The sequence below is a fragment of the Fringilla coelebs genome (assembly GCF_963513975.1).
Source record: "Fringilla coelebs genome assembly, chromosome: 8".
Classification (NCBI taxonomy): domain Eukaryota; kingdom Metazoa; phylum Chordata; class Aves; order Passeriformes; family Fringillidae; genus Fringilla; species Fringilla coelebs.
In genome coordinates, this window is record NC_140066.1 from 6856079 (window position 1) to 6883527 (window position 27449).

General features: G+C 43.5%; 1 protein-coding gene across 7 annotated transcripts in view; it reads left to right on the top strand.

Moving 5' to 3' along the window:
• The window catches only part of JMJD1C (jumonji domain containing 1C), a 159603-nt gene that overhangs the window by 76936 nt on the left and 55218 nt on the right, over window positions 1–27449 (top strand). For 5 of the 7 annotated variants that reach the window (XM_084210621.1, XM_084210622.1, XM_084210623.1 and 2 more), the window contains exon 3: window positions 26255–26368. In XM_084210621.1, the coding sequence (XP_084066747.1) occupies window positions 26255–26368 (114 nt within the window). Of the gene's footprint in view, window positions 1–21119; window positions 21199–25308; window positions 25331–26254; window positions 26369–27449 lie in introns of those variants that run through there. The other 2 variants (XM_084210624.1, XM_084210626.1) reach the window with 2 other exon arrangements.

The window sequence follows — 27449 nt, forward strand, 5'->3', positions numbered from 1 at the left end:
ATCATGTTTCAGTAGAAACTAACAGTGCATCTCTATCTGGCATAGCAAATGCAGCTTATCTTAAGGCCTGTATAGTAGAATTGTAAAAGTAAAGAAGGCCAGAAGAAAATATTCTTGTCAGGACTCTTAAACAGGCTTGTGTTCTCTGGCTTTGGAAGAGGGCTGGTGCTGGGGCCAGCCTTTTGTATGGCCATGGATGCTGGTAAGGGGGCACATCAGAAATGACTGCCTTGAGGTACCAATGGATGCCCAGTGAAACATGGGAGCAGCAGGTTCACAACAAGCAAAAGGAACTACTTTATCAGCAAAGGGAGTGATAGTGACTGCCATGGTGCCCTTGCTGCTGAGTGCGGTGCTACAGTGGTAAAAAATGTTCATGGATACAGTGAGTGCTAATGGTGACTCAGGGAGAGGATGATGAAATGGGATGCAGACTCCAGCTCAGGCAGTCAGTCCATAAACTGCTGGATCAGTCCAGAACTGCTGGATCATTTTGGGTGCCCTTTTCCGGTTTCAAGGAGGGGAAGAGTGTGTGTGTGGGAACTGCTGAGACCAGATAGTGACCTGGTGTGACCTGGTATCACTGCTCATAGTCTTGTGCGAGAAGAGATGGGAATAACAGCAGTTAGCAGTTTTGTCTGCTATGATACACCACTTGGACAAGATTTTTTCAATTTCTTAGGGAAATATTTTTTTTTTTCTTCTAGGTTTTTGATTTCTTTTTCCTTTCAACATCCTTTGATGTGGTCTAGTGAGCTGTGTGTGTGGTCAGAGGGGGAGTTATGCTGTTCCATTTTGATATGCCTTTTCCAAGTCTCTGTCTGCCCTTTTCTGCTCTTGGAAGTTTCTCTTTGTCCTCTTGTGCCCCTGCATTAAAGGGAACAACTCTCTGCAGTGATTTCATCCTCAGTGATGCTAACAGCACAAATTAGTGAAGCTGTAAAGTAACATTTCTCTGCCTTCCCGGTTTTCTTTCCTTCCCCTTACTAGCATGAAAAGTCAATTAGCATTGTTTCAGCAGCTGCCTGGGTTGTAAACTCCCACTGCTCTTCCCACCCCCCTCAGGACCATCCCAGCTTTAATTCCATAGCATTAGCTGCCATAGATGGCCATGGGTATTTGTCAGCCTAAAGTATTTCATACCTAAGACTTAAAAGCATGGCATGTATCTGAGAGTGTCTTTCTGATAAATAAAAGTCTCATCCAAATTTTCTGTGACCAGTTATAAGTACACTTTACCAGGAAAAAAATAACAAACCCATACAACAAGACAACATAATCCATAGTTTTCAGTTTGTGATTTTCATGGTTTTTGCAGGAAATCCATGTAATCCATATGTTTGGATATGGTTTATTTTGGGCTTCGGAAATGTGTGGTAACTTTTCTGGCCTGAATTAGTCTCTGCAAGAAACCACTCACCCAACAAACCCAAACAATAAAGCTGTTACTGAGGTTTAGTTTCCAGGCTGTCATTCTCAGCCAGTGCTGAGGGCTAGCAGCACATGTTGTGAGACACAGAGGTAATCCAGTGTTTCAGCAGCTCCCTGATGGCCTTGAACACACAGAGCCTCATCAGCTGTGGGCTCTTCCTAAGAGTCTTTGGTTGGAACATACAATTATCCAGTGCTGCTCTGTGTGCCTTGAACAGAAAAATGGAGCTACTTGAAGTTCCTGCCATTAGTTAATAGACATGTGCAATTATCTGTTCTGCAACCATCAGAAAAAGCAAAAGAATTAGTGGAGCTTCCAGATGGAAGGTTCCAGCTAACCTCATCACCACAGCAGCTGCAATAAAGCCTCCCAAAATGAAGGTTTGAAATATCAGCACTGAGAGAATTAATATGGGAAAGCAATTTTTACTTTTGTCAGAAAAATGCTAAATTAAGGGTAGTACATGGTACTGCCACAATACTTTTGTAAGCTTTTTTAAGGAAGGGTAGTCCATGATCTCTCCATGTGCACTTGGAAATTTTTTTCAGACTCAGGTGGCTACAAGGTACAAATCTAGAGATGTTTATATGGAGCTCTTGAAGTGAGCCCCAAGCTGTGCCAGAAGCTGGGCTGTACAATTGCTGTATGGATCTGCAGGCTACTGCAGTGCGTGCACTGGGATCAGCACTGAATAAACAGACACCTAGAATTTCACAGGTACAATAAGTAAGCATCCACCTGAGGTGCTTTGTGATTTCCCATAGTAGTGTGGATGCTGTGATTGCAACTCAGCATGTTGAGACCTGTGATTAAAGCTGCTTTTTGTCAGCCCCACCTGGGTTGCTTTTGTCAGTCAGAGCAGTTCTCATGTTTGAGGTTTCTCAACTGGCGTGATTATCTTGTGTGATTGGAAGAGGTTACTTTGAATCTAGAGAAATGTGAAGGGCTGATGCAGGTAGCACTCTGGCCTGCTACCTCACACCTGCAGTTTTGAGGAAGAGTTTATTTTTTTTTTCTTTAATAATTCTGGGGGAAAAAACCCCCAAACTCCATGTTTGGAAATGAAGTCCTGAAATGTGGTGTGAATGTAACAAATACAAGGACATCTGCTTGCTGCTTCTATAAGCTATAAGAGGAACCATATACTGCCTTAAAAGAGTAAATGCCAAAACATGTGACTTCAGGCAGGTTTGCCAGCACCAGTCCAACAGAATACTTCTTGTAGGGAAAAGAAGGGTGCAGTCGCTTACCAGTCTAGCCCAAGGCTTCTGGCCTTGTTGTAATGTTAAGATTTCCTCACATCAAAAGTGTGCTAGTAAACAGGCTCTGAATTTTTGCTACCTGCAAACAAAGGAGAGATGCTGCTGTGTTTAACACAAATTCCTCATGATGCCATCTCTGCTTCTGTAGGAGAGGAACACACTTGCTAAGACAGTTTTAGGAACCTGGAGCAGCTTGTGATCCTGTGGGGATAAGCAACAGCATCAGGGCCCAGCTGTGACACAGGCAGAGCCCACTGGAGCAGGGGTGTGGAGCAGCACAGCCATGGCCTCAGTGCAGGCTCTGGGCATTTCCTCTGGACTGCTCTTGTCTCATCCTCCAGCTGGGAGCTCCTCAGGAGCTTGGTGTGGATATTCTGTGGGTGCATGGCTTGTGTTCTTAGGGTGAAGTGTGGGGTTTTGTTCCTGACTATGCTCAGCAAGGTCTCACAGACCTGACTGCAGCTCCTCCAGTCTGGCTTTGGGGGATTGTAAATACGCTGGCTACACAAGCTTGCTGCTGCTCCCTTTACATCATGAGCAACTCTGATGAAAAGAGGTGAATTTTATTGACAGAATCTTGCCAATACATTACCATTGGCATAAATCACTTTTGAGTAAGAAAGTAGATAACCTACAGTTAAGGAAAATCTGACAGAGAAGTTAGTTTCTTTCCAATTTATTCTCAGACAAATCTGTTTACATGGTAAACTTTGTTGTGTAGGGTATGTGGAGGGAAAAAAAAAATCTGGTTGCTTCTCTCCAGATCTATATTAGTCCATCTATTAGTATAGGAGTATAAAATTTTCTGAAAAGCATGTAATCATGCTAATATTCTTCAGTGTAACCTATCTGGTTTTCCTTATTTATTGTAGGGGGGAGAAAAGAGCCACTCATACACATTTGTGAGTTTTAGCTAGCTAAATTGACACTGCAACGCAATAGGCCTTTTATTAAAATAGAAAAAACATTTTAAGTGCATCAGTCTTTTGCATAGTTTTTTCTTACTTTAAGCACTGAAAAGTTATTATTTACTGTAACTTGGTGTAACCTAGAAGAAAACATATTATGGAATAATTTAATTTTTAAAAATAAATGCAATTATTAATTTAATAAGTTTTGATGGGTCTAATTTCACTTATTTTCTTTGTAAATATGAGAATTTGAGCATTCTGTTAACAAACATGAATTCTTCTGAAATTGATTATCATCTGGGCTCCACTTTAGAGCAGGAAAAACTATGGCCATTACACACGTCCCAGTGTGGTAACTGTTGTTAAAATGGATTGCCCATGGGAAATCCTTTTGCAAAACTTGGTATAAATATCTGTTTTCTCTGGATTAAATGCTGCTCTCCACTGAAGACTGTTCAGACTTCAGGGCTGATGGCTGATACCCTCTAAAAGTCAGTATGTTGTGCCTGTTGGGCAGCAGGCAGAAAGACAGTTCAGTAAACACCAGAGGCACAGAAGTTGTCATAAAACAGACTGAAATTGTTTAATCTGTTATCTGATATTTTTTTTTTTTGCTAATACATAAAGCCTGAAGGAATCCAGACCTTATTAATGTTCAGGAATACTGCCCACCCCCCAGTCCACCCCCAGGGGCATAGAGGAAAGCTCAGGAGTAAATGCCTAAAGGACTCTTTGGCACACAATGCAAAACCTGATTTGATTGCTCTTAATAAACCTATATTGGACTCACCTGTCAGCAAGCAGAAATTCAATTATTGCCCATGCTTTTTAATTCCTAGTGATAGGCAAAATATATTCAAATATGTTTGAGCTGCATCCCTTAGGAGGCATTCATAAGCATCAACCTTTGGCTTGCAGCATTCTCCTCTTGAATGAGAATTTGGTTTCAAAAATGTTGCTGAGGAATGAAAAAAACTTAATTTATTGCACTTTGACTGCAGTGGAGGTAGCCTGTGAGTATCCTGTGAGTATTCAGGAAGGCATGCTCCAGTCAGGAGCACTGGTGAAAGGAGTGCTGACCCTCCACAGTTACTGTGGTCTGACTGGCTTCTGCTTTCCCCCACACTGCTACAAAGAGGCTTGTGGAAGAGTGGGTGTGCCTCTGCCCTCTGCTTCCTGCCACAAGTCAGGTTATGGTCTTCCTTCTGTGGCACAATACCTACACCAGCGAAGTTTGCATGGAAAAAAAAATTAACATTTTTTTCCCCCTTCCATATTTTTCTTATCTTCATCAACCTTCAAGCTTCTGTGATCCTTAAAATGTAGTTTTTAGCCCAATGTTAAGGGCTCTCTGATTGGAAAAGGGCTCTCTGATTGTGCAGCAAAATGTCAATTCCAATAAAATACACATTTCACATTATAAAGACTGTTGCAATCTAGACTTCAGTGGAGGATGTCTGTGCATCACAGAGAAAACACTTCTGAAAATAAATTCTAAGTTTTTGCATTTGAGAAGTATTACCAGACCAGACAACAAAACAGAGGGCTTTACCTTTTCCTTGAAAATGATTGAAAATTTCTCTTGGAAAGGTCATAAATAAAAAGCTGATAATCGAATGAATAGCTTTGTTCTTTTAATTTCTTTAAAGATCGAGAACTCAGCTAGTTAAACTTCACTTTCCAATTTCATACACCTCTTATCTTCTACAAATTAGTTTTAATGCTGATGTTATAATTACATTTGATACACATCACTATTACATATGAATATGATTGCACTCTTTTGCCACTCACATGTTCAGGAGCTTCTGCACCAACTTCCTATGAATTCTTTTGCCCTTCAACTGCAGCACAGTACTATCCTCAAAAGAAAGGTGGTACTTCTAAATATAGAAACCTAATTTAGATTCTGCTGTGACAACTAGGGGTCCATTTCTTTTTCATTACAATGATGAGGTATTTATTGCTGAAGTCCATTGGTAATGTTGCTTAGGTCATTGTAGGCAGACAAAAAGTTGCCAGTATGGGGGTTTCTTCTATTATTAAAACTACTATTAAAACCACTTAGTGCAAAGCATCTTTACTTCTGCTGAAATAGACTCAAACCTGTGGATGTATTTTATCCCCTTTCTTTTCAGGACTAGTAATCTTACAGAGATAGTCAGGTATAACTCAGTTGAGAAACCCAGAGAGCTTCAGAGGCTGAATAATGACTGAGAGAGAGAAATGAAGCATTCTCTGCAGGTATGCCAGAATGATATTGTCATATGGGAAGGTAATTCTAAAAGTAAAGTAACTGTGCTTCTTTCTCAAAATGTTCTTAGCTTTTATATTCACTGGAAAACATCACACTTACTTCTTTTTTTTCCAGAACAGGTTGTGGGGTGGTGGGGAGCAGGAAAGGTTATGTTTTTTGCTTTTTATAGGCCAAATGGCTATGTGATTCACAGCTGGGATTTTTGACCAGAAATGGGTCATTTATTTTATAGATTCTCCTGAAGTAATTCAATGTGCAGTGTTATAGCACTATGTAGTTGTGGGGGGGAAGGAGGATATGTCCCAGAGATTTTAGTGCTTCCTCTATTGTCTAGCTCTACTTGTGAGTCTTGCTGTGTGTGATACAGCTCTCTTTCAGAGGAAAATAAAAACCTGTCAGTGAGAGTTATTCTTCTGTTCCCTCAGTACCTGGCTTACGTAAAGCTTGGTCTTGTTACTTTGGGGTTGAGGAAGTAAAGTTCTTAAAAACATTTTACAGGTATGAGACTATAAAGACCAAAGGGAGGCTTTGTTCTTAAACTTCCATCCATTGTTTATGTCTTTAAGCTCAAATTGAGGAGATCTTAAATAGGAGTAAACCCCCCCAACTTTTGAATACTTCTAGATTTGAAGCTGTTATCTGATTTATTGATAGTTTTGTGTCAGTTATGCCTGGCTAGTTGGGCCAAAAAAAGAGTGCTTAATTTAAATAGTAAGTTGAAATACTGTTACAAAAAACTGAACACGAGCAGGAGAATTATTTGAAATAATTAATTACTACACTAAGTTGTAAGGCAAAAATAAAGGACAGTGTTCTCAGCCTCACATGTATAAATGTCTTGCAAGTGGCAAAAATACTCAGAAGTGACACAGGCTAGCAAAGAGAGGAAGGTATTAAGCAGAACAGTGTATGAGGCGAGTGTCTGGATGATTTCTGCTTTGACACTGCTGTGAGCAGGAGTACTTGCAGAAATAAAATGCTGCTCCTTCCTGTCAATTTGGGGTGGGGGTGATCCTTGAAGGATACCTGTTTTAAATGATGGAGAGCAGGGAGTGGGGGAGAGAGAAGCTTAATCCTTCTTAGTACACAAGCATTTTACAGAGCAAAGTGCTTTTTCCCACATCAGTTGGCTGGCTGGTTTTGTGGCCCAGGTACAAAAGAAGCAGTAAGTTGTCTTTGTAAAACACCAGAGGAATGTTGCCTGGGGTTTCTAGGTGTGTTTCCAGCTTCCAAGGGGGATGTGTGGTGGCAGTACACAGAGCTTTCTATTCTTGTTAATCCATTGCCAGCTGTTTTGTGTGTTCATTCTTTCTCACCCACCTGGTGGTTCTTTCCCTGCCCCCGTGCCTTCTCCTCTGCTTTTGTCTCCCTTTTTCTTCAGTGCTGGGTGCCAGCAATGAGGAGCACTCTTTGTTCTGATCTCTATGGGCACAACCCTCAGTAATCAGGAACAGTGATTGTCAGGAACAGAAACAGCACCTTGTTTGCAAGCATTTCTCAGTCAGACATCTGTGAACTCTTACTTTTTTTTAAGGCCTCTAACTGTGCCAAATTTGGATAGACTTCCAGGGGAATAACCAAAGCAGACATCTTTGACACATCCAGTTTGTTATGAGGCACTGAGCTTATAGCAGAGGTCAGCCAAGCCAGCACAGCACCTTCTCCTGAGGCACTGGAAAGCCAATCTTGTTTCTTGAGGACCAGTGACAAGTGTTTGATTTGAGTGTAATTTATGAACTGCATTTGAACTTAGGTATGAGACTGGTTCCTATTGCTACCCACAGCTGATCTAAATGAGGGGCTGAAATTCCTTTAGACAAGAGGTTTCAAAAGTCAAGCAGCTGATAAGTAGTTGCTGTGTAACTGGTGAGTATATCAAGGGAGTTTAGTATGTCCTTTTTAAAGGCAGGGACTTGAAGTAAAGGAGTGTTAATAATCAAAGAATGGTGAAGGAAACTTGAAAAATGGCAGATTTAGTGAAGATGGCTAAACATAGTGTGCATGAAATTACTAATACTGTTCAAAAGTGAAGAGGAAAAAAGCCAGAAAAGCAGGGAGGCTCAAAATGCAATTGGCAATGAGGCTGGAACCTAAACCAGATCAAGAATTAAGGGAAGGCTGAGAAACTGCAGATTTCTTGGTGGAACTTTTGATGTTGCTGAATGGGAAGATAAGAAGGAATGAGAAAGCTGAGAAAGTTCCTGAAGGGATTTGAGTGGGAGTGGGAAGGACAGACTCCATCATTAACCTGCGTGATAGGGTAAATGACAGTACATTTTCTCTGTGGTGGATTACAGATGTGCATACCATCCTGGAGAAGGCAGAGCAGATTCTTTGGCAGTTCTTAGTGGAAGTGTGGTACCTGGTGGAGAGAACACTGAGGAGATACTCACAGAGAGGCTCTGATCCCAAGTACCTAGAAAAACTACCTTTGGAGAAGGTGGCTCGTGCAATGGCTGGGAACTTCAGTGTAAGGAAAAGCCAGCACCAGCAGTGCAACCTCCATTCAGACCTCGCTGTTGGGTGAATGTTTCTTTCTTGGCATATGGACAAGTGCCAGTGGGTAGAAGACTAGACTGAGAAGGAAAAGAGTTCCAAGATTAAGGAAAATGATAGGCAATGCAGCTAGGGAGAAATTTCCACTGCATAATGGTATGTGATTACTAAGAAGTAACTGAAATGTTGAGAGCCTGGACAACCAAATGGAGAAATCTGAGCTTCACATAGAGGTCAGGATATAAAATATCCAAGTATCAGAAGGTTGGCAGAATGCTCTTATTAACTGGACTGGATGTGTTTAAAAAGCTTTGTGCTCTTCAGAAATAACTGAACAAAAGCAAAAGTTGTGCAGTAGTAATTATATAGTGGTCTAGGAAAAAGGCTTTGGTGTAAAAAGGTCAGACTGAATTCAGTTTGGCTGAAAATCACTTTGGAAAAAGATGACAGAAGGAAGAAAGAATCTGTGTTAGCCCCAGGGTTAGACTCAAGTAGGGGTAGGGATCTTTGTATGTAGTGTTGTTAGATAAATACTGCCTTATTATCAGGTGGTTTACTTTCCAGGGTGGAGATAAGAGAAGTGATAGGGCCAAGGTACTCCTGGATTTGATTGCTGGCAAGTTTCTTCCTCAAACTAGTCACTGAACCAACAGGAAGAAAGTGTTACTTTAGCCTTCACTTTGAAAAGCAATGAGGATATTCTAGAAAATAATTTTGGATTGAGCATTCAGTTTCTCTTTATGCTTTATCATCTGCTGAAGAGCTGGCTTCCCTCTCTCTGCCCTGTCTAGCTCATCTGAGCAGTCACGCAGCCAAGGCAGGAGTTACATCAGCAAGGTGACTCCAGTGGGAATGAGTCAGTCAGACTGGGGTGAGTTCTGATGGATCAGGCCTCCAGAGAGCTGCAGCCAGTGCTTGGGGCTGCTGAGGCACTCAGGCATTCCCAGCCAGTGGCAGCTTAGAGTTCATCACATGAAGTGGAATGTAAAATTGCACCCTTAGTAATCATGGCTTGATTCAGTTTGAAATATTTGAAAAAAATACAGAGAAGTTGGTTTGAAAATCTAGGTTTTGAATCTTAGGGGCAAATTTAAATAAGAAAAATTGGTCACAGGTATAAGGAGCCTCAGGACTCAATTTCTGGAACTTACAGATATGTAAAGCTTGCCTGGAAACTGAATCCTCAGTAAAGAGTTATCCTGGTCTGTAGTTCAAAATGGATGAATAGTAAGCCTGAGAATATATAGTACAACTAATGCAGGAATCTTGCAGGCGGTGGAGGGGGGTAGGGCAGGACGACTTAATTCGGGTTTGTTTCTAAAAATTGAACTTGATCTTGAAAATTATGTGAAAGTTTGTGTGGTGAGAAGGATAGAGAATAACCATAATGAGAAATAAAACATGAAATATTTTTGGCCTAATTTTCAGTAAGAATAATGATAAATAGAGGAAAATACTAGATGTATGAGAATAAGAAAATGGCAAATGCTACAACCAGAGGGAACTTAAGGATTGTAAAACACTCAGAGACCAAGAGAAATTTTTATCTCACAATTAGGAAAAAATTAGTGTTGATTGTAACTGTTTTAGCTAATTTTTCCTTCAGGGTGATACCAATCATTGGAGAAAGCAGTGCCAACATGAAGAGGGAGAAAGACTGACAAGCTTTTAATTGCTTTCCTAATTCTTCCTATCTTCACAATATGTAAAACTTTGGAAGGCATTGCAGCGTGTGGGTGAGGGGCAGTCAAGGATTTAGAAGATGGAAGAAAAGAAAGTAAACTACAATGTATCTACTTCAGAGAGTGAATTCTGTTGACCCTATACTTGTCTTTGGGGAGAATTAATCTTCAAGACAAGGAAGGCCATTCTCTGGCATTCAGGTCAGGCATGATCTGCCAGAACCTTTTCCAAGGTCTGCAGGTAAATCTTCCTGTTCAGCTCCACTGGTGGGAATATGGAGGCTGGGGTCAGAGCAGCCAGGGACAGCTGGTACCTCCCAGCTCTCAAGAGCACTGGAATACTGCTGCCAGGAGCAGGAGATCTCGAGACTCTTTTTGCATTGCAGCCCTCCCAGGAAGAATGGTTTGTTGCTGCTGAGAGAAGCCATGAAGTAGATGATGCTGGGCAGAGAGGTACATGGCATAATAAAAGAAGACTTAAAAATATTATTAATTTGGCTATATGTTTCTAAATGCTGTTTTATTTGGGAGAGGTCAGTGACTCTGCAGGTACTCCAGAACTGCATGACTGAAAAAGACCTTGAGATCATCTAATCTAAATTAAGGCAGTTAAAACTTGTTGTGTCTGCTGTAGAGATTAAGAAATTATTCCTTGCAGCATCCTGTTTTCATAACTGGAGACACACCCAGCTGTTTTCCCCTTCCAGTCTCTTCAGTCTGAATTCATCTATGGTATTTTCCAAAACTATGTTCCTTTTATTGTACATACCTATCTTGAAGAGCAATATCCAGAACTGTGCTCACTTTATAGTACTATAACTGAGGCTTTATGAATGCTGAACACAGGTTGTACAAACATTCATATATCCCTGTATTGTGTTTATTTTTTTACAGCATGATACTGTTAACCCAGTCCATAAATTGAACCTAACCTCTCTTTTTCTATGGAATTCTTCCTCAGCCACTCAGTAATTTTGCTGTTGACTTCTGCCTACGTTCAGTGATTTGCATATCATCTTTTTTCTCAGACCACTTGTCCAGTTTTCCTTTTTGTCCTCTAATATAATTTGCAGTCCCATCAAGCTGGTTGGTTGTCAATTTAATAAATGAAGTCTCTGTTCCATGATCTGGGTCACAAATATAGTGAGTATGATCAGACCCAGTGTAGGTGACTTTGGGAACTGCATTATACATACATATTTTGCATGTTTTGACAGATATTGGTGATTTCTGAATATTTGGAGGTCTTTGCTTTTTGGGTTTTTTTGTGGTTTTTGGTTTTGTTTTTTGGTAGGTGTTGTTGTTGTTGGGGTTTGTTTTGTTTTGAATTGTTTTGTTTATTCCTTCTTTTTTCCTGATATGCATCTCCATTAGTTTCATTTCAGTCTAATGTGTTTAGCTTGCACACGTAAGTATCATAGGAGGCAAAGTGTCAGGATATATATCAGCTTCTCTAGCTTGCTCTTTTATTTGGCAAGGAAATTTGCTTTGACATTTTTGATTTAATGCTGCCTTTTACTTATGGTCTTGTATTCTTTAAAGTCTTCACCGATTATAGCTACTGTGTGTTTCCTCCCTCTGCCTTTAATCGTGGTCTACTTTTAACCATCAGCACCTTGAAATGCTATATCATGGACCCACCTGAATAAAAACTTCAGTTGGCTTTGTTATGAGGCAGGAAAATGTAATTAATATCATTCATCTAGACTTTTGTAATGCATTCCGCTGTATGTCAAGCAATGAACAATCAGAGGAAGACTAGGATTAGTAGAGTGAGCAGTAAATTAGGTGGGAATGAGTTTATAAGATGTTGGCTATGTGGTATTGAAACAGGTGGACTTTTGTGGTGAAATAGTTTTGTGTGCCAATAGCTGTTAGCACATTTTGGGAATTACTTACTTTGTGTTTTTACTAAAATGTTGGGACTAATTCATTAAATTTGATTGAAGCACTAGATGGTGCAGAGTAGGAGAAGCCCTTAACACAGAGGATGAGGGGTTTTTATGTGACTAAAATGGAATATCCTTGAGAAACAAAGAAATAAAAATGGAACAAAACGTCACTGCATAAAACAGAAAGTTTAGGATTTAGGAGCAGATGGCAAATATAGATGAGAGCTTATCCAGGAGCAGCACTGGTAAGGAGAAGCTTTGAGCCTTCTGGCTGGTCAGAGGAGGACTGAGAGCCGGCTGTGTGATGTCGAGCTGATGGCAGGTGTGACTCTGGGATGTGTGAGAACAGAGGCATGCTTGTGTTCCCCTGGAGCTGCCCTGAGCGCCCTTTCACATTCACAGACATAATTCTGCTCATCCATGCTGGAGAAAGATCATTTGAAGCCAAAGAGGATACCAGGGAGGAGGATGAGGATAACCAGAGCACAGAATACAGTCTAACCTGAGAGACTACATGGAAGTAGAAAATGCAGATTAGTAATGCTGCCATGTATGCTAGTATGGGAGGAATGAGGGAATGTAATCACCACTATAAATAGATCTTGGAGGGAAGTACTATCTGACATACTATACAAAGGGATCCAGAAGATCCCAAATGCACAATACAGACCTGAGACATAACTTGGAAAAAAATACATTGCATTTTTCTAAAATACCAGTAAGTTTAAACTTAGGAAAACATTCCACATTCTGTGGAAAACTTCTGAGTGAGACATGTTTGTGTGACCTTTCAGAGACCCTAGAGAAAGGAGATGAACAAGATCTGGATCATTTTGATTTTATCTTTAAACTCACAGCTGTCACAGTTTGAAGATAAGTGAATTTATAAAAAGCGGAAAACTTGTTATCTCGGAGAGAAATACTTTGAACGCCATCTGTCCTGTGTTTTCCTGAATGGAAAAAAAAGTGTTTGTCCATCAAGGTTGCTCCTGGACAAGCATGTAGGGCAGATGTGAGAATCTAAAAATAGCATTGGGCAGGGGGGAGAATCCATTATGATATCTGGGTTATTTTCTAATTTGTTTACTAGATAGACTGATGGTGTTTCAATATTATTTCAGCATTATCCTGATGCAGGGATATATTGACTAAAACCCTGTCTGTTCCATCAGACTTTTTATTATCAAATGTTAAACTTTTAACCTCACCTTCTTAGTGGCTTATGCCTGTAAGAGTTTTTTTATTTGAGAAGTTCTCCCAAGCCTTTAATGCTGCAGATTCAGGAATCAAACCAGTGTATTAGCAAGTGTATCTGTGTAGGAGGTCTGACAGAGATACTGTATGATTATAAAATAATCATAGCAGGAGAAAATACTGCTCAAGAAAGCTAAAATACATTTCTGTGTAGTCTGACACTTGATTGTTTCTTTCCCTCCTTCACACAGGTGAGGTGAACAGTCTGGTGTTTTTATTTGAGGAGTATATATTAGCACGTTGTCTCAGGAAGATGGAGCTTTCTTAAAAGATAATTAAAACATAGTGCACACTGTTACTTAATACTTAAGTCGTAGTGTTTAGAAATATGAAAATACTGCTTTTAAGATACCCTTATGGGGAAAGTGTACAATGTTTAGAATATAAAAAAGATGTATTGCAAAACACAGACCAATGTTCCAGTATGACCTAAGTCCCAACAAGCTGGGACTAAGAGCAAAGAGGCACTGAGTCCAAAATGAGTAATTCTCTCCCTCCATGAATGCCTAGGGGAATCCATAGACAGCCAGATAGAAAGCCTAAAGAACTGCCAAATGGGGTTTCTGCTCTTCCTGAGACAGTGGAAGTAGAAGAGGAGGAAGGAATAGAAGTTGCAGCCTTTTAACTATTCACTGTCCCTGGACCACCCTCTTCCTCCCCAGTTCAGAGTATGTTGCAGATTGAATGTGCTTATTCTACAGCTCTTATTGTGTCTGACAAACAGTGAAAAGCACTTCTCTCAGTAACAGGGAGTAAACGTAGACCTCCTCTACAGGAGTGGCCCTGAGGAGTCTTTTGCTTCTCAGAAACTGAATCCAAATTCATGTACAACAACTTTATTCACGTGATAACGTGAAGTAGGTATTCCCCTCTTTCAGCTTCGATGACGTGTTCTTTTAATACTGCTCTCAGTTCTTGATGTTATTTTGTTTTTTTTTTCTTCTCCTTCTGTATGTTTCTGAGGTTTTTGTTATTGCAAATAGCTCCAAACAGGAGCTCCTCTAACATATCCAGCTCTGTTTCAAGAGCCAGTTCCACTCTCTGTAGAGACTTAACTGAGTTGTTCCAGCCTGCTACTCAAGCGACCATTTTATAGCATGGTGTCAAGAATATGTTGCATGCCCTGGGTGTGGTGTCAGGCATGTAGGGAGCATTGATGTTACAAGAGTCCTATGGGGCTACAGGAATGGAAAATACCAGCACTGATGCATGCTCACCATTGCTGTAAGAGGAAGTGATGCCTGCAATGAGGCTCCCACAGAACCACACCCTGACTTGCCTCTGATGGAGCCAGTGGCTTCTTTCCAGGAGGAGTCCCTGGACCAAAGGGCCTGCCAGCAGCCTGAGCCATCAAGGAGCCTCAACTTCAGTGGAAGCTGAGCTTTCTGTGGTGAGGATGCTCCTGAGTTGTTTTGGTGAAAAGCAAGCAGAAAAATGCAAAATAAAATACAGTCCATTTAAAAGACAGGAAGATGACTAAGCTGGTGAATAAGATGTTCTAGACAAATGACAGGGAGTGGCAGGGCAGAGGAGCTGAAAAAACCAGCAGAATTGGGAAAAAAGCCCCAGTGCTCTGGAAATTCAAGTTAACAAATATGATGGGGATACGATGGAAAAAGGTGAGGCAGGTATTTAGGTTCTGGGTAATAACAACAGAAAGGGACCTTATGAAAGCTAGATCTGGGTGACTCAGGAAACAAGATGAGCTTCTGAGAGGCAGTTGGGAACGTAGTCTGAGAGGAACAGGAAACAGTAGGAGGGTGAAAGGTGGACTCCTGTTCTGTAATGGACTTCAATTAGTGGGAAGAATGAGAGGGTCACAACAGTGCTGCTGAATCAGAAGAGGAGAAATGCAGTGGATGTTTAGAAGCCTGAAGCTGATTTTCTTATTAGGGTTGTTTTTCTGGAGGTGAGGCTGGAAGGAGGCGAGGTAAATCAATCTTACATCCAGTAAGTTGTAGGGGAAAAGGATGCAAGAACATTGCTAATGTTGCTGATAGGGTTGGAAGAAGAAAGAAAAGCCAAGAAATGCGTTGGACGGAGTTTGGCATCACTGTGATGGAAGCAAGAGGGCTGAAAAAGCATGAATACTGCAAAACATGGATGGCACCCAAGTTAAAAAGGGTTTGATGAATATTGCAGACGGAGTGTGGGTAAGAACATTATGAACTTGAAGCTGCTGTGCTTTATGAACTTGAAGCTGTTGTGCTTGCTTTGTAGAAGACAGAATCTGTCCCAAGGTTAATGAATGTTATGGCACATTACCACGACAATTGAAAACTCACATGAAAGTTCAGAATTCCCTTGTCCAATGAGTTGTACAGCAAGCACAGAATGAAAAGGGTTCCTTTCTGCACAGAGTTAAAATCTGAGAGTGAGTCAAGGGCAGATGACACACAGAGAAAGGAGGTGGGAAATAGAAGTCATTACTTATGAGGGAAGATGAGGCTTCCATCAAGTAGTGCCCAAGCCATTGTCAAGGTTTCAGAGGTTACAGCAGACAGAGTTTTAAGGAGAAAATGGAAAGATGTCAGTGAATCAGCTTTGCTAGTGTTGTCAGTAAATTGTTCCTGAAATTGGTAAATGAGTGATACCAGGATTGGAAGATGATGTGTCGGAAAGTGCAGTGTGATGTAATGGGGCTGCTGGGGGAAGGAATGCAGAGTGGCTGGGAGTGTTTGTGACAGCATTTTGCATGGTCTGAACATGTGTGCATTTAGTAAGGCCAGAATAAAATGCAGAATGAATACAGGCAGTATAGGCTGGTGCTCTGAACTATTGGGATGAGAAGAAAAATGTGTTTTATAAGCTTTGTTAGAAAGACCTGCACCCAGAAGTGAGAGAGAGAGAGCAGGTCACACATAAGGTGACGCTGATGTTACTCAATTTGAGTGAGCGGCAAGGGTCCCAACATTTTGGATCAATTAATGAGGGAAGGGGGATTAGGAAAACACAAGTCTTTTACAGTGATGTTGGGCTTAAAATGAGACACCCACAAAGTGGTGCCTGAGGGACTGCTCAATATTTTGTATTTGAACATAAATTTGGAGTTAGAGCACTGTCCAGCAAATAAGAAGACTCATACAATTATATTGACTACAATGATGATTTTTTTTTTAAGGCCATGCATCTGGTTTTCCGTTTATCACAATTATTGGTCTCCTGTTGCAGCAGGGACACTGATTCAGCCACAGATATAGCACCAGATCACTAAAAGGGCTTATTCCCAGAGTTATGTTAACAGTACTGGTATGATGAAGTAGATGGGGATGAAGTAATGGGGAAAATTGCACAGTCATGTTGATGCATGCAGCATTAAACCCCATGATGCCTGCCCAGGGAAGGACAAAATAGGTTTTAAAAGTAGATTGAAGACATTAAAAAGATAGATACCATATTTTAAATTGGATTAATTTAAAGTATACTGTAAAATCAGTTAGCACTGATCTGGAGTGTAGTAACTGTACTGCTGCATATGTTCCCTCATGTACACTCTTGTCCTCAGCTTCTCAGTTTTGAAAAATTACTAAAGATAGCCTGGTGAAGTTTTTGCATGTCTGATTTGCCCACCTCAATAACCAAAAAAGGAGAGTTAAATGAAGAATTTGCCAAATGAACTGGCACCTGAATGCTAGTTACTGCATTTCTCGTGTTGCAGTTCCAGTAGTAATGATTGTTTCACACACATTAATTTCTCCTTTGGACTTTGGCTTCTGCACTTAAGTACAGGGTCTGAACTCGATGGGTTGCACAAATGCATAATGAGAAAGTTAATTTCTCCACTAACATGAGGCTGACCGTAGCTCTGCCCTTACACTGCATTATTTCTGCAGGAAATATCTGCAGGACTATCACTATGAAACGGTTCTGCTTGCTAAGCAAATGTGGAGCAGCACAGACAGGAAGAAGATAAGTAGAAAAAAATGCTAATTTAAATGCTGAAGACCGATTTAACTAACCTTCATTTGTTTTAAAGTTTAAATATTTACTCATTTGCAATATTTGCATGTGCTCTTTCCTGGCCCGCAGCGCTGCGCATGTGGGTTTCTCTGGCGCGGTGTGAAGAAGGAGCAGGGTTTGCAGTTCAGGGGGTTCTCTGCCTGCAAGAAACCAAAGGGGGTCACAGCAGAACGGCCGATCCATGCGTGCTGTCGCTCCCCTAGTGCCGGAGTGGCATTCCCGGTGGCCGTAGCTCCCAGCAGGGCGGTGGCACGGGGCCCGGGCGCTGGCTGCCGGCCAGCCCGCAAGTGCAAGGGCTGCAGCTGCCACCGGGCCCTGCCTGCTCAGCCAGCGCCGCTCCACTGAAAAACCTGCCAGGCCCCTCAAGGGGAAAAATAGCAAGGGAAAAAAAGAGCAGCTCTTGCACAACTGTGCCAGCACAACCCGGAGTGCCTTCCGCCTCAAAGCAAACAAAAAACAAACTGAAAACGTCCAGCGGAGGACGGCAAAGCCATCCACCCCCTGGAATTTTTCATGCAGTCACTAAAAATACAAAACCTGCAGTATTGCTGTCCTCACATGCGTAGCCTGAGCCTGGGATGTGCTGCAGCACACCGGGGAAGTTACAACTGCGATTTTAGGAAGGGAATGTTTGCATTTTTCCGTTGATTTTCATGATTATCTGTAGTTCTAGTGATTATCTGCAAAATAGGGCACGCTGTGTTACCAGTAATACATGTATCCTGTGGCAGTGAGCCAAGGCAGTAATTGAAGGTCAGGGATTGTTTGTCGAGTGCAGTTCAGTGTGCTGCCTGATTCCATAGGGGACTGGCAGTGCCAAAGAACAAAGGCAGCTCTGTTCTGCAAGCTTATGGTATGGCTTGTTTGACAGAGCTCGGGCCCAATTGTGAGAAGAAGCAAACAGTACTGGAAAACAGTGCTAAAATAATGTGACTACTAAAAAAGCCTTTTTAAAGCGTAGTAGTTTGCAAATGTCAAAACCAGGCTTGGATACATGCTAATTTTTAAAATTCTTATTTAGAAATATACCTTTATTTGGCAAATCTGTGTTTTGTTAAGAACATACGCATATATATTGTAGTAAATTTTGTAAGTAGTAATGATGTAGATGTCATTTTATGTTGCCTTAGTCTATTTAACATTAACAATTATACCAGTAGCAATTTCCTTGGGGTTTTTTTAACTTCCAAAAGGTATTTTACCACTTAGTGGGTTTTTCCTGAGGATGTCTTTGAGTGAAACTCTTGGAAATAAGAGTTGCTGAGTTAGTATTCCATGCATAGCTGGTGCAACTTGAGAATTTTTAGCAAAATCCCTCTGTGGTAATGAATTGGTGGTGATGGGCTGGGTATTAATATTCTTTGTTACTAAGTCGCTGTCTATTAATAAAGCTTTGTCCAAACGGACAAACTTGCCTGTCCTCCAGACCGTCTTGTGATTTGTATTTTAATAGTGTCTGTCTTGGATATTATTAAGGATTGCCTGCTTTGACAGTTGCACTACATGCCACCCAGCTATCACAGCATCATTAGTTCCAGAGTAGCGTGAAGTATGTTGTGCTCTGTAATAGGCATTTTTCACTTGTTTGCTGAAATAGCTATTAAGTGTCTGGGTCCTTAAGAGAAATGGTAAAACAAAACCTAAAACTGTATGAAAAAGGGGGGAATCTAGTGGTGGAAGTAGTTAGCCTTTGGGTGCTCAGTACTTCTTGGAGGTAATCTAAAATGTGCTTTAAAAGTTAAATTGAAGATCATACAAGTACAGAATTAAGTTTGGAAAAATACTTTGTTTATTGATTACTTGGCAAAGTCTGAGTTCCAAGATATTTTCTTGTGTCAGCTATTACTCTGATAGGTCAAGTCTTATTTCTTAGTGGTGATTTCTTAGTCTGTGAAAGACTATCCTGCTCAAGGCACACTTCTGCTCTAAAGGGGGAACAGCAGTGCAAACTGCAGCCCCAAACCTGGAATAAGGCTGCATTTCAGTCTTTGCTACTGCATGACCTCTTTCAGTTCTGGTGAAAGTGACTGAGGTGTTATTATCCCCCCCTACCCAGTGAGAGGTGGTCTGGAGAAAAAGAAAGGAAATAGGTCAGAATGATGTCACTAAGATGTTTAATTTTTTTCTCTGGAGATAAGGCAGTGCAGCCCTACCAAGGCATGGCTGGGGCAGGAGGTGTGTTGTGGGGGAACCAAGGAGGTTAGTGAGCTGTGTTCTGCTGGTGGTGAGCCCTGAGTGGATCTGGTGAGGAGCTGTGGCAGGGGTGCCAGAAACCAGAGGAGCAACTGTCCGGTCTGGGTGGTCAGGAATAGATGGAGGCTGCTCAAGGCACTGTAGCGTCCCTGCAGCCTTGCTGCCATATAAGGCTGCTCAGCTGCCTTGAGCCAGCCCGGATGGAAGACCACTTAAAAAGGAAAATCAATACAATAAACTGCCTCTGCTAGTGTCCTTTCCAAGCAAAATCCAGGAGTCTTATGTGGTTTGAGCACAGGCCGGGTAGCATGCAAACACCCTGTACAGGTAGCCTGGTTCCTGCCCTTGCTCGTATGCTGTTATGGAAGAAAACCAGTTTGCTGGAGAAAAGCCTGTGGTGGGTAGAAAGCCTTCCAGTTCAACTTTAATATTTAGCTGTACCTCAGTATTTTATTTCAGAGCTTAGCATGTTATAGCATTCCAGTGCACCTTTAAGCTTACGTCATTTGGAATAATTCAAGATGAGAACAGAGATGTAGTCATACATTGATTTCCCATTATTCTCATACTTTCTTGGCAAATGACACGCCTTGTATTTTTTCCGTGAAGTGAAAAATGTACAGCTGTTTATGCTTAAAGAGATTGGGGAAAACAAATGTCTCTATCACAACCTCCCTTGTGATTATTCTTTTTTTTTCTTACTATCCATGCTTATGTATGTGAGCTAAGCTCAAGGAGCATATTACAGGTGTTTTTGCAAAATTTCTCTCTGGAAATAATTTTCTCATTAGTAAAGTGTCCCCTGAACCTTTTCCCCCTGGACTATGCAGTTGAAGTTTTCATGTGAACAACTAGTTAGTGACATTGGCTGGTGTTGGAAAGTGTGAAAACACGTGAGGTTTTTGTTTGGTTGGTTTTTTTTTTGGGGGGGGGGCGGGGGGATCGTCACGGAGAAAATAGGTTATATACTAAAAATGAAAAAACTGTGCTTTGGAAGTTTTCCGCGAGTTCCTGGGCTGAGTTCCTGCTGAGCACTGTGTGCTGTTGGTGAAGGCTTTGGGCTGCGCAGCCCCGGCTCTGGCGGCGCAGGGGGGAGCGGAGCCGCCCACCGCCCTCTACTCCGGCTGCTCCTGGACCCAAACCAGGCACTGAGCTCATGCTTGACCCGCCCTTCCTTTTTATTGCTTTTTTTTTTTTCCCCTTGGTTGAATGTGGACGAGCTGCAGCCCTCGCTTGCTAACTTTGCAGAGCCCACCCGCGGGCGGGATAGCGAACAGCTTTCCAAGGCCGAGCTCAGCTTCGCGGGGGGAGGAAGCACTGAGGCTGTAAACGAAGTTCGAGGTTGTGGTGCGGGGCAGCGGCCGCAAGAGGCTCAAGGCCCCCGGGCGCCTCGGCCGCGCTCCCGAGCCACCGCCACACGTGTCCCGGGACTCCGCCCCCGCGGGACGTGGCCGCGGGCCGCGCCGGCCGAGCGCCGCCTCTTCCCGCGGCGTGCTCTCCTCGCCCGACGCTCAACTCGGTGCTTCCCCACCCGGCTCCTCCCGCCCCGGCACCGCGCACTGCGCGCCCGCCCTTATGTAAGCGGCGGCATCGGCAGCGCGCCATGACCCAGCAGCGGGGACGCGCCGGGGCCTCCGCAGAGCGCACAGCTGCGCGATAGTCCGCGCCGGCCCCACAAAGGGCGGGCGGTGAGTCGTCGTCGTCCTCCTCCCCACCGCCTCCTCCTCCGGCCCCGCAGTCTCCGCCCCCGGCACGGCCGCCCGGCCCGACCCGGAAGCGGCGCGGTGAGAACCATTTTCCTTGTGAGTTCAAAGGCGGAGGCGGGCGCGGAGGTCCCGCGGGCCGGGCCGCCGGGCGAGGTGCGTACCGGCCGACGGGGCGGGGGGAGTGGGACGATCCGCCGCCGTCGTTCGAGGGGGTGGGGGGCGCCTCCGCGCCTTCCCCCGCGGGATACATACCCGCGCGGACGCTTTAACTTTGCGACGGGCGCCTTTGTTTGCCCTCCGAGGCTGCCGGGGCGGAACGGGCCGCGCCCCCCGCCCGCGGGGCTGTCGCGGCCCTCGGCCCCTCTCCGTCCTATCCCTGCGGAGCGCGCAGCGGCGCACGTGACGAACGGGCTCCCGCGGGGGCGCGCGCGGCGCGGCACGCGGCCGGCGACGGCGGCTTTGTGCGCGGCCCGGCGGGGACGAGAGCGCGGCGACCCCGGGACAGCGTGAGTACCGGGCATCTCTTGCGCCCGCGGAGGCGCGCAGGGTGGCCTGCGCCCTTCGGGAAACGGGAGAAAGGGAGTTCAGAAAAAAAATTGAGATTTTGTGGGGTTTTTTTTGCTTTCTTCGGTTAAGTTTATGCCGTTAAGGCGGGGTGCGGGAGCGGCAGGACTCGGTGCCGGCCGTTAACGGCACGGACCCCGCCGTTAGAGCAGCCGTGGGCGCCGTTGGTGCGCCTTGCCATGAGGCAGCTCCGGCGGGCAGCGGGCCCGGCTGGCGCTGCCTTCTCCCCGCGTCCCGACGGGTACTTCCTTCTGGCCCCCCCCGCCGAAGGGCTGCGAGAGTTCCGCCCGGAATAACGCCTTGGCTGGAAACGGCCGCTTCCGTAGGGATTGCAGGCAGGGTAATCCGCGAATGAGGAAACCCCGTGCTCGATTTTAACGTCAGATCTGCTTTACTGGTTGTCCGCTCTTTTCCACTTGGTAATTCTGCCTTTGAGTACAAACCATGGCAACAAACAGGCGTTGGAAGAGAGCTACAGCTGTTTCGAATGATTGTCATAAAGAAAAGGTGTCGGTGTTTGCGCTATTGCAGACTAAACAGCAAGGCTAGAGAGCAATATATGAAAAAGTTTCCAGAATAGCATGTAAAAATTAGGTTTAATTAATCTTTTCAATTTTTGTGCTTTAAAGAGGAAGAAGTATGGAGTGTAGATGTTTTAGTGCAAGAATAGCTTTCTGAATGACATTATTAACTCTTTAAAAGTCTTTTTGGCTTATGGCATAAATTCCTCTAGAAAAAATTTTTTTAAAAGGGTCACTGCTGTAGGTGTGCATTGTAGGATGTGCTTTTGTGGTGTGGGGAGCAGGCTTGCAGCACAGAGTGCCCAGCTAAGCAGGCTGTGAGCTCCAGGGAGGCAGCTGAGGCAGTGCTACGTGCGGGATGAGCTGGGCAGCAGCTGCGAGCTCAGCTGTAACCCGAGCATTTGCTGCATTGAGCCTTCTGGGTGTCACAGCCTGGCAGCGCCCAGGCTGCAGCAGTGGAGGTGCAGCAGCTTCTGGAGCCCTGGCTAGTGCCAGGGAGCTCCCTGCTCGCATGCTGGAGGCAGATTACCGCCACTCCAGCTGCTTAATTGCACTAGGCAGAGGTAAAAATGCACTGTGTGCTTGCTTGCGACTGCTTCCTTAGGAAAGCGGGTCCTGTGATTGCTGTGGGGGTTTTGGAAAGATAAATAAAGAGATTACTTGTGTTATTGGGCATAAGAAAAGGCAGTCACTGAGAAATTTGCTGTATTGGTATTTGTTGAATGCTGCTGAATGGTTTTGTGATTGTTTGCTGTGAAGTGATGATAATTCATGTCTTCTAAAAAATTATTTGAATTTCCAGAAGGTCCAGAATCAAATTCTCAGACTCAGTGCTGTGCCAGCTGCCTCTTGTAGGCAGGTTATTTCTGGCATGAGCTAGGATAAAACCATGGTGAGGGGGCAGAGGAAGAAACACCCTTTATTCAGCATCAGGGAACTTGTTAGCAAGGCAGCCAAAGAGAGTGTGTATGTGTTTGTTCATGGAGCTCCCTTTGGCTAAGCAGGGAAATCTGTGGGGGAAAAAGTGGGATTTATTACTGTTTTTAAAGCATCCAGTTAGAATAGTGGTAAAGCCAGATGTCACTTAAAATTGAGTGCTTGAGTCCTCTGCTTAGTTGTGGTCTTTGGGAAATTGGGTTAACATAGAAAATTTCTTTTACAAGCTACAGGTTTGAAGGGGAGATTTTAATTAACAGAGGTTCAGTTTTTCCTGATTTCTGCCAGTATGCTTGGTTGTCCTTAAAGTTGTCCTCTGCTTTGGGAATGGAAAGAGTAAGCATCTGCAAGGAGCTTTTCCTCTGAAAATCTGTAAGGAACTTGTCGAGCCTTCTTATATATATTTTCATGTCATTACACGCCTCATATGTTTACCTCTAATAGCTGACTCTAGCTGTGCTCTCACTCTGTTTTTCTTTGGGCATGTGTGATATGTAGTGTGAAATTCAGTTATGCCTTCCATTTAAAATTTTTCAAATCCCTAACCTATCCCAGGTTGGGTGTCTCCTTGGTGGCCTATCTCGTGGAACTGATGGAGCCTGGACTTTGATTTTCCAAGAAGGCCTTTACTTAAGGGTGGTGCTTTGTTGTTGATAGTGGGAATGTTTTTTAATAGCATCTGAAAAGTCTCAAGTCGTGTGCAGCTGAGTGGCTATCTGCATAGGAGGAGGCGTGTGACATGGCATAGTTTTGCTTTATTTATTTACATATTTTTCCTCTGTGCTTGTGGGATAGCCTGCATCCTCCACATGAGTATTTTGGGGGCGTTGACCTGTCTAGAGGCATAGATCTATGAAAGTAAGGGAGAAGGCATTACGTTTCTCCTCTCAGAATAATCACACTCGCAGATCTATATTTGGAACTAGCTCTTTTAATACCAGTAGGAAGATAAACCAGTGGCTCACATGTACCTTAATCTGTAGTGTTGTCTGAATCCTGAATGATAACTGCAAGCCACATTCCACAGTTTCATTTTAGTTGATGATTTGGTATGTCCTGTTGTTTGTAGTTAGAGACTCATTTATTGACCTGAATAATAGCTCAGAAAGTTAGAAAGAAGGCAGTGTGGGAAAAGTAGAACAGTGTGAGGGAAGACATGGGGGCAGTTACAGAGCTGAAGGACTACAATATTCGCTTTTTGAAGAAAAATCTGCTTGTGAGTTTATACACTCAATGCTTTGCAATTTCATCATGTGAACTCCACCCTCTCTTAACCATTAGCAATACAAGATCCATTATAGGAAAGTGATGCAAGAGCAAAGGCCCTTTCTTAGCTATTAGAGGTTAAATAATTATTTACTATTTGGACTCTGTAGTTGGAATATTATCATATACTCTTGCTCCTCCAGCCCTTTCGTCTAGTTATCTGTTTAGAGATGACTGACTGGTGGAGAGGTTTGGCTTTTTTTCCTTTCTTGTCTGAGAAAGAGTAGCAGCTGAAGTGAAACCTTAAATAAAATGGAAACAAGAATGCTGTGCATTCAGTCGGAGCATTTGTGGAGTTTGATAGATTTATTAGAAAGTATAATGTATCTCCCATGAAGAGTTCTCTCATTTGTTTAGTAAGTGCCAGAGCTGAAGCTCCAGAGACACTTGGGTTATATTTAGCCTAATCTCGAGGCAACACCTTTGAAAGTAGGTAATAAAGCCTGATAAAACCTTGAGTGCTCTCTGCAGACTGGCTGAGGGCAGGTCACTGGCGCTGCTGCTGCCCTGCTTAGTGGCTTTTGTCAAGTTATGGGATTGTTTCGTGCCTCAGTTTCCCCGTCTGTAAATGGGTCGCGGTGATCCCGCCTTCCCCTGTAAGTACTTGGGGTCTCTTGCTGCAGGATGTTGCATGTGAGCTGTTATAGCAGCATTTTACAGATAAACAGGTAACATTTGCACAGTGATCCATGTGGTTTGACCTGCCCTTGTTTCTCCTCTTTGTCTTTTTCTCCTGCATTTTAAATTTAGAATTGGTCTCAAAGGGTTTTTTTCTTTTCCTGTTTTCCCTCATTATTATTTTTTTGTCCTGGAAAATAACTTTCCTCTTATTTTTTTCTGTACCTCTATGTTTTTTCCCCTAGCATCCTGCATGCTCTTTCTGCCAGTCATTTCTTTTGTTCACAGATGTCTTCCTCTTGCTGTTCCTGTCTGTCCTCAGAGCAGCATTTCTCTCCCCTCCATCCGCTGGGATTTCCTTTTCACCTGACTCATCCCCAGTAGGTACATCCCCGCTCCGCTGGGCTCTCCTTGTGCTTCTGTTCCAGGAAACCCAGCCAGCAGGGAAGGGTTTGCCTGCTTGTCCCCTCTCAGGGGAGATCACTGGAGGCATGGCGCCCTCCCTGCTCGCCTGCTGCATCCTGCTGCGCCTGGATGAGGGCCGGGGCTTTGGGCAAAGGCTGTGCGAGGGTGTCGAGGAGTCTCTTGACTCCCTGCTGCCTTTTCTCTGTGCCTGGCTTTTGCAGCAGAGCTGGGAGATGTCTTGCTTCCTCCAGCAGCGAGGGGGGGGCAGCACCTTGTTGCTTTGCCAGCCCAGGGGGGTGAATGAGGGAGGCTCCCGGCCCTGCTGCGAAATGCCCGTGCCCAGCGCTGTGGGCTCGGGGGCGGTGTGCCGGAGCAGCCGGTTGCTGCAGGGAGGAGCGGCTGCGGGGGCGGCAGGAGCAGAGTCAGAACAGTTCAGAGATGGGCAGGGAAATGAGATGGTTGACTTGAGGCAAGGTGAACGATTTCAGAACAGGAAGCGGGGGGAGGGATTTCTCTGCAGTCTGCTTCCACTTGAGCTGTCCTTAGTATAATCACTGCTGTGCTAGCTGGTCCTGCAGGCAGGGAGAGAGGAGCTGCGGGCTGAGCTGTGTGTTTAGGGTGGAATGGTGCCTCTGTACTGGGAGCTTCTGTGGTAAACAATCTTGCTCAAACATAGGAAGGAAAGGAAGAATGTATGGTGTAGTTCTCTTTTCTAGCTGGTTTTCCACCAACGGCACAAAGGAAAAAACCGACAGAACACAAAATCCTCCTTTCTTGTATAATTAGTAACTGTTATTTTATTTTAATGGAAGAATATATCAGTATTTTTACAGATTTGGAGGTTTGATATGCTGAGGGTTTTTTTCAGTTGCCTGATTTACTCTTTTTTTCCTTGACAGACATTCAAGCCCTTGGTTGGAAAAAGTGTATACAATTCAATTACTGCAGTAGAATTCCTTGTGGACAAACAGCTGGATTTCATAACTGAAGATAGTGCCTTTCAGCCCTATCAGGTAAGAAATTTGATTAGTGTATGAATACTATCCATTTAATTTATTTCAAAGCCATGATTTTACTATTGTTTAAGTGTATTTTATGTTCAAGTTCTGTGTTACAGGAACAATTTCCTATTGGTTATTAGTAGGGATTGTTCCTTGTTCTGTGAGAGATTATATTGGGTACTCTATTATTCTAGTTAATCTGATCATGTCAAGGTGTACTGTGCCACGAATATTACTGTAGCACCTTAAGATAAAGTACCTGACCCCTTTAAAGGTTAACCAGTACCATTAATTGTAGAGCAGATAGAAGATAGTATCCCTCCTTCTGAAGCTTTAATTTTCAGGTCTTTGCATGATTGCAGTAATATTCTGCTTACTGATTTTGGAAAATGAATAACAGAAAATGTTAATATCTTAAAAAAGAAACACTCTTCTTACTGTTGCCTGCTAAAATTTCCAATATCCTTGATTTTAATGCCTCTCCATTAATTTGAAGCACATTAATATATTAATGTGTATTTAAAGAACAAGAGAATTAGTGATCCCCCTCCCCCTTGCTGCTTCAGAAGAAGGTCTAAAAAGCTCTTCTATGACAAATAGAAAAATACTTGATACTTCAATTTGTGCTGAACTGATTGCAGTTACAATAGCCATAAATTCTTCCTTATGGCTTGGATGGTACACTGTGGTGATACAGAAATAGTACTTAGAGGCTTGGAATAACAGATGGCCCTGAATAAATGCTATGTAATTTTGTCCTGACACCCCTTCTTCCCTCCTGCTTCACCAAGATGTTTTCTTTTTTCCCAATGCCAAATACAGAGCTAGAAAAAGAGAGTGGCTGAGAGAGAATCCTAGGGAAAGAGAGAGGGAGGTTCAGTTCATGGAACGGCTGGTGCTTTTGTGTGTCTGTGGTAGGGAAGCCAAACGAGTTGAGCATTTCTCACCAGGGTGAGGTTACATGTTATGACTCGAGCTGCTAGAACAGTTTGGCTCTGCCGCAGACAGCAGTTCCCGCTCTCAGACCCTGCTCTAGCACCTCCAGTCCTCTAAACCAGCACAGCCTTGATTTTGGAGCACGGGAGGGGGGGGG